Genomic DNA, 19,819 nt, shown 5'->3' on the forward strand with positions numbered 1-19,819 from the left:
GTGCGCTTTCAGCTAGTCTAACAGACAAACAGCAAAGGCTGTTTTTGATTGCAGGAGAAAGTGTTCCACACTTATCTGTGACCAAGGCCACAGAGCAAGCGTGGGGAGATTTGGGCCTGTTTGTGGGAGAATGTGTGAGAGCCACTGATTGGGAAGAAACAGGTGAAGGGTCAAAACACAGCAAAGCAGTTGGGGCTTTTCAGTCAACATGTGATTTTATGGTTGGAGTGAGGCGAACTGTACGAGTGACTGAGAAGTGTGCATTGGAGAACAGGAAGGGAGGGGCTATTTCTGTCACTGACACCCACAGTGCATTGGCAGAAATACCTCCTGAACTGTGGGCAAAACATAAATATGATGTGGGGTTAATCAGGGGTTGTGAACCAGTTATGATTACTGCAAAATCTGATTACAGGCCATGTCAACCGCAATATCCTTTAAAGAAGGAGGCATTGCGGGGGATTTTGCCAGTGTTTGAGTCTTTATTAAAAGAAGGAATAATTGTTCCGTGTCCAGATTCTCCAGTGCGCACTCCGATTTTTCCTGTTAAAAAGATTTGTGACAAGAATGCTGAGACAGAATACTGTTTCGTTCAGGACCTTCAGGCGGTGAATTGAGGTATCATTCCCAGAGCGGTGAGAGTTCCAAAAACAATATACGATACTTTCCAAAATTCCCCAAAATGCAAAGTACTTCACTGTGGTGGATTTGGCTAATGCTTTTTTTTAGCGTCCCAGTGGATGAAAAAAGTCAGTTCTGGTTTGCATTTGATTTTAATGGAAAAGGTTATACCTTTACAAGATTATGTCAGGGATTTTGCGAAAGTCCGACCGCTTACAACGAAGCGCTTCGAAGAAGCCTCGAGCCTTTGAAATTGACAGCTGGAACGGCATTACTTCAGTATGTGGATGATTTGTTGATCTGTGCATGTGATGAGAAAACATGTGTTGCTGATTCTGTCTCTCTCTTGAAGCATCTGGCGAGAGAGGGACACAAAGTCAGCCTGTCAAAATTGCAGTTTGTCAAGCAGGAAGTGACCTTTTTAGGGCATGTGCTTAGTCCTAACAGTAAATCACTCTCTGAGAAGAGGGTGCAGGGCATCAGGGAGGTGCCAAGGCCAGTCACAATGAAACAGCTATTGTCATTTTTGGGAATGTGTGCTTATTGTCGTACATTTATTCCCAATTATGCAATTATTGAGCAGCCCTTACGAGCCCTTACTGCAGGGAAAGGGATGAAATCATGTGACAAACTGACTTGGACAAAGGAAGCAGAGGAAGCGTTTTCTGAAATGAAAACGCAACTTGCTTTGGCTCCTGCCCTGGGCCTGCCTATAGCCGACCGGGATTTTGTGCAAATGGTAGATGAGAAAAATGGTTTTTCAACTTCTGTGCTCCTGCAAATTCATGGAGATAAACTGAGACCTGTGGGGTATTTTTCAACAAAGCTCGATCCAGTAGCTGCCGGCCTGCCGTACTGTTTACGGGCTGTGGCCGCAGCTGAACAGGCCGTGATGGCTTCAAGGGAATTTGTGGGGTATAGTAATCTGACATTACATGTGCCACACTCAGTGTCCATGATTTTGCAAGAGCAGAAAACATCACATTTGTCTACAGCAAGGTGGTTGAGATATCACACAATCCTGTTGGATATGCCAAACATAACTGTTAAACGTTGTACCACACTTAACCCAGCGACACTTTTACCCGTAGCAACAGACGGAGATGAGCATCATTGCTGTCTGACAGCTCTGGAGCAGGTGTGCACACCTCGTCCAGATCTCTCAGACATGCCACTGGATGATGGCGAAACTGTCCTCTTTGTGGATGGATCGGCGACGCGAGATCCACAAATAGGTCAGAATAAGGTTGGTTATGCGGTAACCACAGAATTTGAAGTTGTAAAAAGTGGCAAATTGCCATCAAAATATTCGGCGCAAGCAGCTGAATTGGTTGCTTTAACAGAAGCGTGTAAAATTATGGAAAACGAATGCGTAACAATTTACACAGACTCGAGATATGCTTTCGGGGTCACGCACGATTTTGGTGCTCTATGGAAGCACAGAAAGTTCTTAAAGTCAGACGGACGTCCGATACTGAACGCGCCTTTGGTATCTGATCTTCTAGAGGCCGTTCTGTTACCACAAAAGATTGCGATATGTAAGTGCGCAGCGCATACTAACGATAAAACTTCTGTATCAGCAGGAAACGCCAAAGCAGACGCGGCAGCGAAGGCCGCGGCGGCGAATGAGACAATAGAAGCAACATGTACTGTGATATCTGACAATGATAACCCTAACATTCCAACTTCTTTACAGAGCATGCAGACTTTTGCTACAGCAGCAGAGAAACACCTATGGAAGGCCGCAGGCTGCAGCATAAAGGATAATGTGTGGATGAGTGTTGATGGCTTTGCTTGTTTACCAAAACATTTCTATGGACATTTTGCACGTTTAACGCACGGTTTTGACCATGCGTCAAAAGGGAGGATGGTGACACAAATGAAAGATTTATGGTTCACGAAGGGTTTCACAGCATTTGCTGAAAATTTTTGTAACAGATGTGTCACTTGCAACACACATAATGTAGCAAGAGGAGTTAAGACACCTGTGGTCTCTCAACCGCCACCATCAGGGCCTTTTGAATATTTAATGATGGATTTCATTGAATTAACCCCTTGTGGAAAACAAAAATATTGTTTGGTTATGGTGGATATGTGGTCTCGGTGGGTTGAGGCGTTTCAAACGTCGAAACAAGATTCGGCGGCTGTAGCGAAAGCGCTGCTCACAGAGATAGTACCCAGGTGGGGCATACCACGAAAATTCAGTTCTGACAATGGAACACATTTTGTCAATGAGGTAATAAAACAAGTGGGTCAGTTTTTGGGCATTGATATGAGAACACACACAAGTTATCATCCTGCCAGTGGGGGCGCTGTTGAGAGACAGAATCAGACGATCAAGAACAAATTGGCAAAGTGTTGTGAGGAAACTGGACTCACGTGGGTAAAAGCACTCCCTATTGTACTGATGTACATGAGAATGAGGAAAAGTATCAAACCAAATTTGAGCCTGTTTGAAATACTGTTTGGAAAACCCCCATTCATGGGGGTAGAGGGAGGTAAACAGAGATTGCCATCAACAGAAGTAGCCTATGTGAGAATGACATGTTGAATTATTGCAAAGAAATGTCTTCTTTGTTGTCTAATATTTTTGTGCAGGTAAAGGCAGCTCAGAGGGGAGTAGCAGAGACATTCCTGCATAAGATCCAACCTGGTGATTTCGTGGTGATCCGTGATCTGAGGAGGAAAAGCTGGAAGGCGAAAAGGTGGTTGGGGCCATTTCAAAGTGCTTCTGATAACGTACACAGCCGTGAAGGTCGCAGAAAGAGCTACGTGGGTACACGCCAATCACTGCAGAAAGGTCCCGTCGGTACCACAAGGCCAGGAGGAACAGCAACAGTAGGAAGCTCTACATCAATAAACGCCAAGCTATCAGCGATGGGATTGTTGATTTTGTTTTGACTGCCATGCATTCTGAAATGTGTTTGTAGCTCAGTACAGAGACTGGTGAGTGCAAGGACAGGGGTGAAACTGACAAAAATGGGAGTGGTTTCTGATGAGGAAACTGGAGAAGGGAAATGTGACCATATATATATAGGCCTATGTGATCCGAAGTAAGTTACTCGCTACTTGAGTAGTTTTTTTCATTGGATACTTTTTTACTCTTACTCAAGTAACTATTTAGATTATTACTTTTACTTTTACTTTGAGTAAATATTTCTATAAGTACTTGTACTTTTACTTGAGTACAGTTTTTGGATACTCTACCCACCTCTGATGATATGTAAAGAGGGTTAAAAGCAGTAGCCATCCGTGTTACGAGATGGCATACAAGGACAGGGTTTGAATATGAGGAGTTTTCCTATCTACTTTATCTGTGTTTTTATAGCATGTTTTGTTTTCCTACTAAATATAATCTAACTTTTCTTTGTTTATACTGTAATGACTGAGGGTCCGACCTATAGTGTTGGGGATGCAATGACAGAGCTCGTTCGTCTAGCCCGGTTCCAGAATAAACCTTTATCTGCTTGCTGTAAAATTAAGGGTCTATCCCTGAAAAAATAGCCTGAGCTTATTTCATTTTAATCTTTTTTCAAACTAGTTTTAATTCTAATGTTTTTGCCTAATAGTTTTAATTTTAATCTTTTTTCTCTTTTGTCTACTAAGTTTAAGAGTATGATCAGTTATATGAAATTCAGAAATGAGAAGTATAAGTGTGATGTAAGACTTGAACTTGGTACGTTTCATTATGATTATTAGTACTGTGTGAGTGTTTTTGATTAAACAATTATCAATGAATGATAAAAAGGGAGGAGTGTAATGGGAGATTTTTGATTTTCATTACTTACTTTGATTTTCATTAACATACACTAGATTGACTACTATGTGTGTTGCTGACTATGTGATATAATGATTGATGTGAAACGCCTGCGAAGCAGGAGGAAGAGGGGGAGAGCTTTGAAGGCTGAAGCCTTGACCCCTAAGGTCAAAGGGCTGTCCAATTTAGGACTTGCAGGCTGTAAGTTAAGCTAAACTAAAGTTCAGTATAATAGGATCACTGGTGGTGTCTTATCCATCTCTGGAGTTTAAAGAACCTTGGAAGATAACAATAACAGAGTATAAAGACTGGCCTGCCCCTCCCTTCTGGTCGCACTTGTTTCACAGACTGTACTGTCTACCTCTGTGTGGCAATTGGGCCTCTTGCAAGACAATAAATTACTTTTTAATGATCATTTGATTCCAGACTGTCTCTTACGCCAAAGATGATTGTTTAGTGAATTAAACTGCCATAACAACTGCTTCTGACAAGTGTTTTGTATAATAATATGAAACTTTTAACTTACCTGAACAAATGACTTGAGCGCTCTCATGAAGGCACTCGTCAGGAACATTCAATTTTATGGTTCCACATTTCTTAAGTGTAGACTCTGATCCACTACAAATTGCAATGTTCATTAAGACTGACCTTGATCCCAGTCTAAACTGAGCATCACTCAGAGCATCTACAGGTTCTCCACAGTCCAGCTCTCTACACACCACTGCAGCATCAGCCAAATCCCAGCCAACACCACACACTGTTCCCCACTGACCTCTATGAAGAACCTCGACTGTACCAGCACACCGACTGCTACCATTTACCAGTCTCACATTTCTTATGTCTTGGAATGAAAGAAAGAGAGAAAGGCAATAGAAAAAAAGTGAGTTGACATGTAAAATGTCAAAATAAAATGAAATAAAACTGCTCTGTTACATTTTGAACCCTTACCAGTACACAGCAAACCAATGTTGTGCTCATGTGAACAGTTGTTTTCATCTAATGGTGATGTTGGACAGAGGTGAATCTGAGACTCATTTCCTCTGCACTGAATCTCTCGTGTCCACATCTGAGCGTCTCCTTTGCCAAAAGCATCTTCTCCCAGCACCTGTACAGGAGCCCCACAGTCCAGCTCTCTACACACAACCTCTGCATCCTGCTGGTCAAAGGCAGCGTCACACACTGAAACCCACGACTGATCATCAAGTATCTCTAACCTCCCAGAGCAGCGAGAACCTCCAACCAGCCTCACTTCTAAATAGGACAACATAGATCAACAAAAATGATTTGTTGATTTGCTTTTGAATGACTGAATAATGAAACATTTTAACAATTAAAATCAATGAGAAACCAATAAGGAAGTACAAAACGTTATACACATATTACCTGAACAGATGACTCCAGCATCTTTACTATGATCACAGTTGTGTTTTTCCCATCCTCCTGATTCACACTTCTCCACTGTTGACTCTGATCCTTTACACATGACATAACTCATCCAGATTGGTCCTGATCCTGGTCCAAAATGAGCATCACCCAGAGCATCTACAGGTTCTCCACAGTCCAGCTCTCTACACACCACTGCAGCATCAGGCAAATCCCAGTCATAGTGACACACTGTTCCCCACTGACCTCTATGAAGAACCTCCACTCTACCAGCACAGCGACTGTGACCACCAACCAACCGCACATTCACATGGACTGATGCTGAGAGAGCTGACACAATGAGAGAAAGATAAAGGGATTAGAAAGGGTGGAAGAGAGGAAAAGAGGAAGAGAAAAATACATACACAGGGTAAAAAAAGTTGTGTAAATTAATATTTCTTCCTTTTTTTCTCTGTATGGTGCAGTGGACCTGTTTAGCTATTGAAATGATAATGGTGCAATATGGAAGCCATAAGGTAACATGTATTATTCTTTTTCTTTGCTTTTTCACAAAAATGTTTGATCACAGCTTAATTTTCTTTAGGATCTCAAACTAACATAAGTAAAAAAAAAAATTGGTATGGATGTAACAAAAGCCATTTCTATACTGTATATATATATATATATATATATATATACACTGCTTAATCATGGATAAGTAAATCGTTTTAACTTTTGTAAAATTATGTTTGACAAATGCGATTAAATAATTTGCAGCTTACAAGAGAAATTGTGTACAGTTTTTTTTTGTCATGTGAAAATTAAGCAGAGATCTAATAATCTGATTATCTGTAAATAACAAATGCATTAATTATTATTATTATTATTATTATATTATCATCTGAGGCACCACATTACAGTCAAACTTAATTTTGAGTTTTTGAACAATACAATACTGAATTTCTGAAAATAACATCACTTTCATTCATTGTCTACTTACCAGCTGTGATGATAATTATAATTGAAGACAGTAAAATGAGTGTCAGGAATCTCTCCATCTCTCTCTGCTTGATTTAATCAACATCCAGTCCAAGCTTCTCCGCACTGATGATACAGAAGTACAGGCGTCCTCTCTCAGCCCCCTTAATGAGAGAGAAAGAGGTTCAAAACCCTCCAATCACACTCACTGTTACCTTATTAGACAGAACAGAGGAAATCATCAAACAACTTCAGTGACAAATCAGACCAGGCTTTAATGATCTTCTCCATATATACCTAACAGTCAGTGATGATGAGAGCTCCTCCTCCCCACCCATCAAGAGGGGATACACACACACACACACGTATTTCACTGACTTACAGGAGACAGGAAACTCTCCAGTTTATTTACAGCATCAAAGCCCAACACCTGCACAGAAGAGATAAAAGCACTGATAACCAACTGTGAATGTCCTACACACTGTCTATTAATGTATACATTATGTTAGCATGATATTAACACGTAATAAACTCAACTCTGTAAAATGGATACTATTGTAAAATGGCATTAAAAACATTAAGTTAATAAATGCTTGCACGGACACAGTGCAAAAGTTAGCTCTAATTACACAGAGGGGTGGAAAAACTTAATTTTGTGACACCTTCCTTCAGTGTATGTCAAATAATTCCTTTGACTAATGTGAAATTGACCTAATTCCACAAAAGGGGTTTCAGATGGCCCACAAAAACCATAACCATAGTAAAAATAAGCATGTTGTTCACATTGTGACCAGCAGAGAGAGCCAGTACTACAGTACAGTATCTGCCAAAGCACCCTGTACTGTACCCTCATATTTTTCAGTATTTTACAGTTTGGATGAGAGCTTTTTAAGTAATTTCTCTTGTGAAATGGCAAGTATAAAAATGTTTTTTTTTTTAAAATAAAGACAGGATTTCTGAAGAAGACACTTTTAGCTCATAACAAATTATATCAATAACCTATAAAAGTTTGGAAGTAATGTGCGAGTAATGCCATAAGATTTATAAGCTGTTTCCCTCATGGGAACCAAAAAATTTCCCCACAAGGACAAGGATAAAGGATATTGCATAAATGCATACTTTCATATACATGTAGTAGCTCCCCGTCACAGACCGTTCTTGAGATTTGCATTCGAAGGGGTGTCTTACCAAGATACAGTCCCACCATTTGGACTGGCCCTAGCTCCGTGCACCTTCACGAAATGCGTGGATGCGGCCCTCTCCCGCTGAAATGGATTGGATTACGCATCCTGAATTACCTTGATGATTGGTTGTTCTTAGCCCAATCGAAGGAGGAGCTATGTGCGCGCAGATCTCTGCTTCTCAGCCATTTGGAAAGTCTGGGGTTCAGGATCAAGCTGAGCAAAAGCTTGCTGTCCCCCAGCCAGCGGATCTCGTTCCTGGGGGCAGTATTCGATTCGTCCCAGATGCCTGGATTTTGCCGGAACATTCCCTGAAAATTCAGGGACTAGTGGCGTCATTCAAAGTTGGGGACAACCTCCCCCTGAAAATGTTTCAGACTCTACTGGGCCTCATGGAAGTAGCCTCCTCAGTATTTCCTTGGGCCTGTTACATATGTGGCAACTACAACACTGGTTGAATGCCCTCGTCCTACCTCATGGCGTGAGAGCTGCCTCACTCTCAGGGTGACCCTCGGCTGTACCAAAGCCCTGGTCCCCTGGAAATCGATTTATTTTTACAGCCATCTTTGATCATATCGTGCCAATAATTCTGACAACAACTGTATATACACACACCCGACTCACCTACCTCGACAGTTTTCTGCATCCCTCTGCAGTTCCTATTCTAATACTAATTTGTTTATGTATTTATTTATTTTTTAAATATTAATTTTTTGCATTTTTACCTTTTTTATTATGATAGTGAGTAGAAAGCGAAGTGGCAGAGAGAAAGTGGGGGAAGGGATTGGGAAAGGTCCACGAGCCGAAACTCGAACTCAGGTCACCCGAACTGCCCACAAGACTATCAACACAGATGATGGGAGATTATTTTCACCTTGACTGCAATGTTTTATTCTTTTCATATTGCCAAATGAACCTTTATGTCATTGAAGACTAAAATCAATAAATTTAAATATTTCTTGAATTTATGAAGAAATGGCTCAGCACCCAATGCTCTATCGCCTATTGCCTAAATGGTGTACAGTGTCTTTGGGCAGATCGCTGAGGCACATTGCCAGCAACAGCCATTTTAGGATTGTTTGTGATTTGGTCTTAGTGACTTTAAAGTCCTCTTTACTGAACTTTTCACAGATATGCTTTGTGAATTACATAGAGCAAAAATGTTGTCCTATAATTAGGACTAACAACACGCTAATTATTTTTAGAGTTTCTCCTAAATGGGCAAGATATGAGCTACTTTAAGCCTTAAGATGTTTTGTGAATACGGCCCCTGATCTCTTTAAACTCTAGAATTAGATAAAGATGTTCAATTCAATTAAGTTATTTTTATTTTTGTAAATTAACTAAAAAAACAATTTGATAACAAATACTACATTAATATTACTTTCTTGTTGTATATTGAAAGTTGCAACTGCTGGTCAATTATTTGCAATGATTCCTAAAATGTGTGAGACATTACTTAACTGTGATGAACCTCCACTCTACCAGCACAGGAAACGTCACCCCCAATTAGCCTCACTTTGCCTGCACACAAGAGTCGTTTATCTATGAAAGATCAATTATGCTGCTTTTTTTGCAGTTAAATAATCATGTGGTGTGAAAAAAATAAAATAAAATAAAAACTTTTGCATTTCAAGTCAAGTCAAGTCAAGTTTATTTGTATAGCGCTTTTCACAATACAGATTGTATCAAAGCAGCTTCACAGTATTAAATTAAAATAATACAACAAAGTTTGTTTCAAGAGGAATTTATTGATTGATAAAATTAAATTAAATATCCCCAAAATATCCCCAACTGAGCAAGCCAAAGGCAACAGTGGCAAGGAACCGAAAAACTCCATCAAGTGACCTAATGGTGTCCTAAAACTCCATCAGGTGACCTAATGGAGAAAAAAAAACCTTGGGAGAACCCAGGCTCAGTCGGGGGCCAGTTCTCCTCTGGCATTTATGAGCTAGAGGCCGGATTGTAGTTTGAACTGTATGATTATATGAATGCCTGGCTGAAGAGATGCGACTTTAATCTAGTTTTAAACTGGGAGAGCGAGTCTGAGCAACGAACAGTATCAGGAAGACTATTCCAGAGTTTTGGAGCCAAATGTGAAAATGCTCTCCCTCCTTTGGTGGTTCTGGATATCCTAGGTATGACCAAAAGCCTTGAATTTAGTGATCTTAAAGAGCGCGATGGATTATAGGGCGATAGAAGATCCGTTAAATAGACTGGAGCTAAGCCGTTTAGGGCTTTATAAGTCAGTAGCAATACCTTGTAATTAATACGGAGCTTTATAGGTAACCAATGCAGTGATGATAAAATCGGTGTTATATGATCATATTTTCTTGATCTCGTAAGAACTCTAGCGGCGGCATTTTGGACTAACTTGTTTATTGAGGATGCAGGACAACCAGCTAATAAAGCATTACAGTAATCCAGTCTCGAGGTCATGAATGCATGAACTAACTTTTCTGCATCAGAAACTGATAGCATATTACGTAGCTTAGCAATGTTTCTAAGGTGGAAAAAGGCTGTTTTTGTAACATATGAAATATGATTATCAAAAGACAGGTTGCAATCGAGTATAACACCCAGGTCTTTTACTGTAGAGGATAAAGTAACAGGACATCCTATGATGTTAAAGTTGTATTGTGCGAGGTTTTGTGGGCAGTTTTTTGAACCGATAAGTATTACCTCTGTCTTGTTTGGATTTAATAAAAGAAAATTACGCGTCATCCAATCTTTTATATCTTTAACACACTCTGTCAATTTGGAAAATTTCGCGTTTTCATCCGGCCGTGATGAAATATATATTTGAGTGTCATCAGCATAATGGAAACTAATTCCATGTTTCCTTATAATATTTCCAAGTGGCATCATATATATGGAAAATAACAGAGGGCCTAATACAGATCCCTGCGGCACTCCATAGTTTACTGGAGTTATGACCGATTTTTCTCCATTTAAATAGACAAAATGGTAGCGGTCAGATAGGTATGATTTGAACCAACTTTTCACTCAATTCATAAATTATAAAAAAACTGCATGTATAATATGACAACACATCAAACCACATGGTCATTTAATGCAATTGATTATTTACACAAAAAAAAACAATCAGTGAGAATCTAATTCTTTGCTACCATAAGCTATTTTTTTAAATAAAATAAATAAATATTAGTAAGGAAATACAAACAATAGTGTACATAAATAAACAAAGATAAATATAATATTACACAAGTCATTGATAGTACACTGTAAGATCCTTATGTTAAATATTAAACTACTTTCATTTAATATGTTGAAAAGAACTATTTGGCCCTTTAATAGGATAAAATACCTGCACTGGTGAGTGTGACAACTGTGGACATCAGAAAGATTGTCAGACAGCTCTTCATCTTCCTCTTCCTCTGCTCTGCTCTTCAGTACAAACTTTTCATCAGCTCTCTTAGCAATTCTGAAGAAAAAGAGACTCTTGTCTGCTCTGTGCTCTGGTGAGAAAGATAAGAGAGGGGAGGGGCTTCTGACGACCACCAATCACATTCAGAGTTAAACTTCAAAAGAAGAGCTACAATGACAAATCAGCCAATATATCATTATATCAAGAGAACGCTTCTGTTGATGAACGGTACTCCTCCTCCACCTTACAGACACTTTACTGGGGAGACACACACATGATAAACTCACCCAGCTGAGAGTGAATGTGGGAAACACTTTGTTTGTACATACAGCGCCAGAGTCTGACACCTGCAGAGAAGAGATCCAAGCACTGATAACTAACGGCTGACAACGAACACTGAGAAGACAGAGAGACAGTATCAACGTACTATTACAGAATAACGGTTTACAATATTTTAAAGAATTTTATTGAAATTTGCATTTTGTTTGTAAAAAAAAATAAAAATTGCTGAAACAAATGTGTTGCAACATTCCCCAATTTCACAATAATGATAATAATAATAATAATAATAATAATAATAATAATGACATAATATCCATGCACATAGTCAGTCTGATTTTAATTGCTAAACAGAAAACCATTAAAATCAATTCAATATTACAATCAAATTGGACAATTATTAAACAAGTACATAAAACAAATGTATGCATGCTGGGTATGACTGGTTGTCAAAAAACTCTCTGCAGGACATAAAGTGAACAACATGCTCTTCTGCTCAGTTCAAAGAGTCATTCCATTCTTTTGAGGGAAAGATCCTTGATCACAGCTGCTGTTTGTAAACTTACTTCCCAAAGTACATTCCAACGTTCTTCTTTTAATACACTAATGTTAAAGAAATGGACTGAAAAAAGACTGGAGCAGTAGAAGTTAATAGGTGAAGCATTTGAAATAATTTGCATTAATTATATGCAAAGTAATATAATGTTAGGAATTTTAATTTTTCTCTCAAATTGCTATATCTGCATGAAAAAAAAAACAGATTCAGTAGATTTCAATAAAGAATGTTACATAAAACATGAAGCAGTGGGTGTGGTTTGAGTTATAAAGTCCCTCCCTGTTTTCCTGGCTCCTCCCCCACATCATCATAGTCTGTTATTAGAAAACAAGAGCACATTAATTTATCAATATAAGTATAATAATGAACACATTAATACTGACAGTCAAGTTAAATGAGACCAGGGCCACAGAAATTGATCATATAAAGCAATTATAAAAAACAAAAAAATTCAGTGTAAGGTAAAAAAGGTGTCAGTAACGTACCAAACATGTCACTCATATATTCCATGACATTCTTCACATCATCATACTCCTCCTGAACACCCTCTAATATAAATGTTAAGATTATTAATTACGTGAGTTTATATGACACTATGATTATAAGGGGGAAAAAAATGAAAAAATTCAGGACAAAAATATAAAGGTGTAATTTGAATCCCACACCTGTTTTATCATTGGAGAATTGTCGTACAATGATGACATCATCATAGTTTTCTGGTAAGTCATCTACAACAAAATAATAAAAAATGAAATGCATCAATTAACAAAATGTTACATTTTACATTTTAAAAGAATTGTACATCATTAAAATGCATATAAATCTATAGTGTTAAAACCTGTCGAAGCAATTATAAGAAATAAACCTGTATCACGAGATCTCAGTCCAACAGTGATTATATCATCATAATTCTCAGGTGTGACTTGTTGCTCTTCTAATTGAGTTAATAGAAAAGAGGAAATAAACAGAAACTGCTTTTACTATTCAGAGGCCCAATAGTTCATTTAATTAAGAGAAATCAGTTAAAGTAACTGACCTGTAATGGTGGTGGCATCATTCTGGTAGTCAGGTGCAGCTCCTACAGCAGAATTTGCTTAAAAAAACAAAAAAAAACACAAGTAAAATAAAAAGAATTCAATAATTTAAACTCTATTTAGAAAACTTGCTATGTGAATGTTTTAAAATAATTTAACATACAATTCAACATACATTCATTTCTGTATGTACCAGGTAACATTATTATATTTCATTCCTCTAACCTGAAAGAAGCTCATCAACATCTTCATACCCAGAATGCTGTTCTTCAGAGAGGACACTTCCTATTATGGAAAAATAGATCCATCAGACATGTTCACAATCACAAATTGGTCAAACCCCCCCACTTTCTTTGAATCACAACACTAACTATCATTTCAGATAACACATAAAAAGTCTCACAGATCAATCCATGTGATTTACTCCACTCACCTCTATGAATAAAATGATTACCCTGTTGATATCCACAAATTTACCACTATTACATTTTGGCAAGGCATGGCAAGTTTATTTATATAGCATATTTCATACACAATGGTAATTCAAAGTGCTTTGCACATTAGAAAAGGATTTAAAATAATCATAAAATAACAATAAAATCAGAGAATAAAAATGATTAAATAAAAGTTATACAAATAATTAAAAGAATAAAAAAAGATACATAGATAAAGTGCAATCAGTTGCCTTTACTGCCTGAATCACTAAATTTGGGGTGCCACTGTATGAATGGAAGAGTCAGAGAGCTTCGGTTCGTGAGACACACTAGTAGCAACTTCCCGGCTTACTAGTGACCTCCCACCCTTCAATTTACTCACCCCTCTGAGTGAAGAAACTCTGTCTATTAGTGGGTCTGTGATGAAGCTCCTCATAAACGGCCTCAGTCGTCGTCTTGTGTCTCCTCTTAGAGAGAGCTGTGAGTGTAGACAGACAAACCTGCTGTCAGTTCACAACACATGACTGATCACACACTGAATAACACACAATATGACAGTCTCTGGATCTCTCCTACCTCTCCTCATCACTCTGTTCTGCTGAATCAGTATAAGCAGTGGCACTAAGAGCAGTAAGAGCAAAACTCCCAGTACAACCACAAGCACAGAGAGAGACACTGGAGGAGTTTGTGGAGGAGTGACTGATGTTGAGCGCACTGTCTGAGAAACTGGAGGAGAAGCTGATGTTGTTGTGGCAGGAACAGTGGACACTGAAAAAACTGGCAGATCTGTAAAAACACATTTAAAATGATGAATGTCTTGAACACAAAAATATGATATGCTCTAAAATGATGTAAAAATGACTACTATTGCTCAATGTTTTGCAGTGACCTGCACAGGTGAGTCCAGCGTGCTCTTTGTGGGAGCAGTCAGTGTGGTTCTTCAGGGAGAGAGGACAGTCCCACAGGTGAATCTCATTCCCTCTGCACTCGACTCCGTTCAGCCACACAACACCTTCACCAGCACCAAAGACTGAATTCCCATCAGCCCTCAGTGCTGCTCCACAACCCAGCTGCCTGCAGACCACCTGAGCATCGCTGATGTCCCACAGATCAGCACAGACTGAACCCCACACAGCGTTATGATACACCTCCAGCCTCCCAGAGCACCGGCCCAAACCTCCACTCAGTCTGAGAGGAACATGATCTAAAACACACACAGAAACATCACTGACCAGCTTCAACACAACATTTACAACAAAACACATTATGGGCAATTAAAACTATGATTCATTCATGATTCAAAATTTGTCATTTAAATAATTAAAATGAAGACCTTGATAATAATATTGAAAACAGTAAATACAGGCTTGAAATAATACACATTTACGATAACCTGTTTGTTGTCAAATGTACTAACTTGAACACTGTCTCTGGAGAGATGTCGAACATGTCAGGCGACTCTGAGGAGACTCGTGACTCTCCTCCTCTAGATTAAAACAATTTAATTTACCGTTTAACAAAACATACAATATCAGATTTATGAAATCTCTCAGTGCATGTCTATCATTTTATGTTTTTAAAAATAGTTTATTAAATTTTTCAAAATCATTAATCTACATACTTCTTTGCACATGCAAATTATACAGTATTTATAGAAACATGATCACTAAATAGCATCTTAAATAGTTACTAATTACCAAGTTAAAAACTTACCAAAGCAGGTGATTTTTGCCACTTCATTATCACAATCATTTTGCCCCCAGGGTGAAGATGGACACTGCCATAAAGCAGAGTCATGTTGCCGACATTTAAAAAAATCAAGCCAGTTATGAGACTTCAGTCCCTCTGAATAACTGGGTTCACTGCCAGATCTTCCACAGTTCAGCTCTTGACAGATCAGACTCGCTGTGTCTCTGTCCATCTGGTTTACACACACATTACCCCAGGATCCATTGTAGAAAACCTCCACATTCCCTTCACAGCCCTCAGTTAACCTGATCTCTTTAAACTCTAGATGGAAAAGTGTTAAATTCAGTTGTATTTATTTAAAATTGTAAATTAGTTAAAACTACAATAAAAAAAAAAAATGTTTTGTGTATAATATAAAATAATAATAAAAAACTATTTTATCCCAATGGCACAAACAATAATTTTTTATATTTTAATATTTAAAATTTGCTTTGCAGAAAAAAATAGTGGTTGCTGACAAATTACTTGCAATGGTTGCTTAAAATGTGAGTGAAAACCACTTTACCTGAGCACACGACTCCTACATCCTCCTTGTGTTGACAGTCATGTTTCCCCCAGCCTGGAGAAGAGCAGTTCCACAGGGACGTCTCATTCCCCTCACACTCCACCTCATCCAGCCATATGGGTCCAGAACCAGGACCAAACCAGGCTGGTACCTGCTGGTTACTGAGGGCCACTCCACACTGCAGCTGTCTGCACACCACATGGGCATCTTTAATATCCCAGGAGTCATCACACACTGTCCCCCATGAGCCGCTGTGAAAAACCTCCAGCCTCCCTGCACAGTCTCCCCCAGAACCCACCAGCCTGATGGACCCGCGACCTGATATTCAGAGAGAGAAAAACACATTATTGATCACTAACAACTGAAGAATCTGCCCAGATGTTGTTGTTCTCACCAAGGCAGGTGATTGACAGCTGTTGTGTGGAGCTGCAGTTGAGAGTTTGTGGAGAGCTGCAGTTCCCCAGATGAGCTTCACTCCCAGAGCACTGGAAGCCCGTCACACACTCATGACTGTGTTCAGGACTGGATGAAGAGGAGCCGGAGAAGTTCAGCACAGAGCCACAGCCCAGCTGTCTGCAGACCACAGAGGATTCAGTGAGACTCCAGGAGTCCAGCAGAACTCTCCTCCAGACCTGATGGATGGAAACTTCCAGCTCCCCCTCACACTGTCTCTCTCCAGACAACCGCACCAGACCGTCATGAACAGCCAGAGAGGAATCTGAGGAGAAGATCTCATGTTTTACTAAAATAAGAATTGTGTTAGAACGTGAAATAGTTCAGTGGTCTCAGTGTCAAATAAGTTTACCAGAGCAGACGACTCCAACATCTCGTCCATGAGAACATTCAGCTCGACTCCATGAAGAGATGGAACATTCTGAGAGTTTTGTTTCATTCCCGTCACAATCAAACACATCAGCCCAGATTTCACCACTTCCCTCTCCAAACCAGTCTGATCCTACAACAGACACAGCAATCCCACAATTCAGCTGTCTACAGAGGACACTGGCAGCTCTCATATCCCAGCATGCATCACACACTGAGCCCCATTTACTGAGGAACCGAAACTCCACTCTTCCAGAACAGGAGTCTGAACCATTCATCAGTTTAGCATCTGTGTAACCTGAATAAAGAACATGGAGGTTAAAATAAAGCATAATGCAGCTGACAGAGAACATATACTGTTTTAAATACAAACAAAGAGACACTGAGTATTTATAATTTACCAGAACAGATCAGGCCCACATTATTGTTACTGGTGCAGTTGTGTTTGTGTGATGATGATACTGAGCAAAATGAAATCAGAGATTCATTTCCTCTGCACTGAATCTCTTGTGTCCACATCTGAGCGTCTCCTTTGCCAAAAGCATCTTCTCCCAGCACCTGTACAGGAGCCCCACAGTCCAGCTCTCTACACACAACCTCTGCATCCTGCTGGTCAAAGGCAGCGTCACACACTGAAACCCACGACTGATCATGAAGTATCTCTAACCTTCCAGAGCACAGGTGAGATCCATTAACGAGTCTGGAAGCTTGATGACCTGTTAATATTACAGGAATGAGAGTGCACAGTAGACAAAAACAAATGCTTGATAGTTAAATACAATAATAAATAAATACAATTACAGTTTTCCAAACAAAAAATTCTTTGTCACAACAAATGAATGGGCAATCAGTAAAATTACTCACCCGAACAGATGACACCGGCATCATAAATGTGAGAATATGAATGTACGTTCCATCCTGCTGACCCACAGTTCTTAAGTGTAGACTCCGATCCAGTACATAACACACCACCCATCCAGACTGGTCCTGATCCTTGACCAAACTGATCATCACTCAGAGCATCTACAGGTTCTCCACAGTCCAGCTCTCTACACACCACTGCAGCATCAGCCAAATCCCAGGCATGATGACACACTGTTCCCCACTGACCTCTATGAAGAACCTCCACTCTACCAGCACAGCGACTGCTACCACCAACCAGCCTCACATTCTTTTTATCTAAGTGGCAGAAAAATACAGATAGAGACTGTGATTGCATCTCCGTAAGCACACTAGTTTGCGTATCAGTATATTGTGTACACAAATTCGGCACTGGTAAAGCACACAGGCTCACTACATATTCGGACACTGATTACTCAATTTCTGGTGATATGACTAGGTGCTTGTGTCTTTGAACGTCACCATGTTGACACATGCAGAGGGAGAATGTGAAACCCGAGGGCGCGATTCTAGCAGACCAAACACAGCACTTGCGTTCCACGTAGAATTGACGCGTCGTTACATTTTTGGAGAGGTGCAACATCAGGGTACACCAAAGGGTACACGTGCTACACACTGCCTGTCACGTCTACGGCGTGAGTTCGACGCAGAAGTATAAATTGGGCTTGACTGAGATGCACCCTTTAAGTAAAAGGTATGATATTAATATCATATTCTTGTAACTCACCAGCACAGATCAGCCCCTGTTGAATATCATGTGAACAGCTGTTTTTGTGTAAGGATGTTGGACAGAGGTGAATCTGAGACTCATCTCCTCTGCACTGAATCTCTTGTGTCCACATCTGAGCGTCTCCTTTTCCAAAAGCATCTTCTCCCAGCACCTGTACAGGAGCCCCACAGTCCAACTCTCTACACACAACCTCTGCATCCTGCTGGTCAAAGGCAGCGTCACACACTGAAACCCACGTTTGATCATGAAGAACTTCAATTCTCCCAGAGCAACTGGAGTTTCCAATAAGCCTGACACCTGAAGTACCAAGAGATAAGAAACGTTTAAATTTTGTTTCTAAATGTGTAATTCTTTTCATTATTGGTCTACCACAAAGCACCACTTATATGGAAGTAAAATAATGCCAAAACAAAAAAGCCTGTTGAATTGCACTACTTGTAAAAATATGCATTGCATTAACCATGCTTGCATTTTAACGCTACGCTTGATATAGTAGCCTACAGCCTACATCCCCAATAAGGTGCGAGTTTGGTCTTTTATATCACTGTATTAGTCCATTAAGCTACGTTAAAGGACAAGTTCGGTATTTTACACTTAAAGCCCTGTTTACAGATCGTATCTGATGAAATAGAACGGTTAAGATTAAAATTTGGACACATGCTGCTGTCCCGAGAATTTTAGGTTTATTTCGCTCCCCCCCCCCCCCCCCCCCACCCCCCACAATGGTTGTCTATATGCACTGGAAGATTCCGTCCTAAAAACACATTAAACTTTCGTTTACAAAGATGTGAAACTCACCGAGTGGTCAGGGGTGTTCACTGATATGTTCACTCAAAAATCGCTGAAAAAGATGCATTCCAACAGGTTTTATCATAGTTTTTGTCCAACTCCATTGACTTAATATGACGTGCTGTGAGACCGCAGCACCTTTACGGTATTACTCCGCCGCTTCTTCTTCTGCTTCTTCTGTGTATTCAATGAAATGCCCGTGGTTTGCTTGCAATTGGCAAAGGTGCATTATCGCCACCAACTGGGCTGGAGTGTCTATTATTCAAGCTCTCAACGGAAGAATCACGGGTGTGACGCGTTTGGCAAATTAGGTCCACAAAAGCGAAATAAACCTAAAATTCTCGGGACAGGAGCATGTGTCCAAATTTTAATCTTAACCGTTCTATTTCATCAGATACGATCTGTAAACAGGGCTTTAAGTGTAAAATACCGAACTTGTCCTTTAAGTGTTTTATCCCGACGGAAGGGGAATCCTTGAGTATGAGGTATTGAGGGAAACCGATTATAATCCCGTTCATGGTAGAGAAAGCTGATAACATTTAGGCTACACAGGGAAAGTAACAATGAAGTTATTGAATGAAACATAAACACAGCTTTTGTGTCTTTATCATCTTTTCCACATATATACTGACACAGATAATCATTTTCATTTTATGAATGAATGGCTTGTTCTAACTGTTGCTGGTCTTCGTCAACAACACGCGCTTTTGCACCTCCTGCTGGTGAGGTAGACT

The 19,819-nt window shown here is 39.7% G+C and overlaps 3 protein-coding genes across 3 annotated transcripts in view; all 3 read right to left on the reverse strand.

The window, feature by feature from the left end:
* Window positions 1–15,633, reverse strand: part of LOC309496275 (uncharacterized protein) — a 66,140-nt gene extending 50,507 nt beyond the window's left edge. The window contains exons 1-11 of the mRNA XM_082166267.1: window positions 15,304–15,633; window positions 15,008–15,076; window positions 14,480–14,794; window positions 14,167–14,376; window positions 13,973–14,068; window positions 13,382–13,441; window positions 13,159–13,215; window positions 12,988–13,056; window positions 12,788–12,850; window positions 12,608–12,670; window positions 12,356–12,436 (exon numbers count right to left, since the gene is read on the reverse strand). Coding sequence (XP_082022393.1) covers window positions 12,387–12,436; window positions 12,608–12,670; window positions 12,788–12,850; window positions 12,988–13,056; window positions 13,159–13,215; window positions 13,382–13,441; window positions 13,973–14,068; window positions 14,167–14,376; window positions 14,480–14,794; window positions 15,008–15,076; window positions 15,304–15,511 — 1,260 coding nt within the window. The 5' untranslated portion in view covers window positions 15,512–15,633 and the 3' untranslated portion in view covers window positions 12,356–12,386. The remainder of the gene's footprint in view (window positions 1–12,355; window positions 12,437–12,607; window positions 12,671–12,787; window positions 12,851–12,987; window positions 13,057–13,158; window positions 13,216–13,381; window positions 13,442–13,972; window positions 14,069–14,166; window positions 14,377–14,479; window positions 14,795–15,007; window positions 15,077–15,303) is intronic.
* LOC309496472 (antigen WC1.1-like) lies at window positions 3,825–8,545 on the reverse strand (the record flags this gene model as incomplete). The annotated part of the gene is made up of 6 exons (XM_082166461.1): window positions 3,825–3,834; window positions 5,027–5,219; window positions 5,327–5,629; window positions 5,762–6,082; window positions 7,097–7,148; window positions 8,528–8,545. 6 exons carry the CDS (start codon window positions 8,543–8,545, stop codon window positions 3,825–3,827), a joined length of 897 nt encoding a protein of 298 aa, XP_082022587.1.
* A 356-nt stretch (window positions 15,634–15,989) lies between the features above and the next one.
* The window catches only part of LOC309496473 (antigen WC1.1), a 43,551-nt gene continuing 39,721 nt past the window's right edge, over window positions 15,990–19,819 (reverse strand). The window contains exons 24-28 of the mRNA XM_082166462.1: window positions 18,294–18,593; window positions 17,531–17,845; window positions 17,068–17,382; window positions 16,650–16,964; window positions 15,990–16,562 (exon numbers count right to left, since the gene is read on the reverse strand). Coding sequence (XP_082022588.1) covers window positions 16,189–16,562; window positions 16,650–16,964; window positions 17,068–17,382; window positions 17,531–17,845; window positions 18,294–18,593 — 1,619 coding nt within the window. The 3' untranslated portion in view covers window positions 15,990–16,188. The remainder of the gene's footprint in view (window positions 16,563–16,649; window positions 16,965–17,067; window positions 17,383–17,530; window positions 17,846–18,293; window positions 18,594–19,819) is intronic.

Source organism: Leuciscus leuciscus (genome assembly GCF_965113295.1).
Source record: "Leuciscus leuciscus genome assembly, chromosome: 4".
NCBI lineage: Eukaryota > Metazoa > Chordata > Actinopteri > Cypriniformes > Leuciscidae > Leuciscus > Leuciscus leuciscus.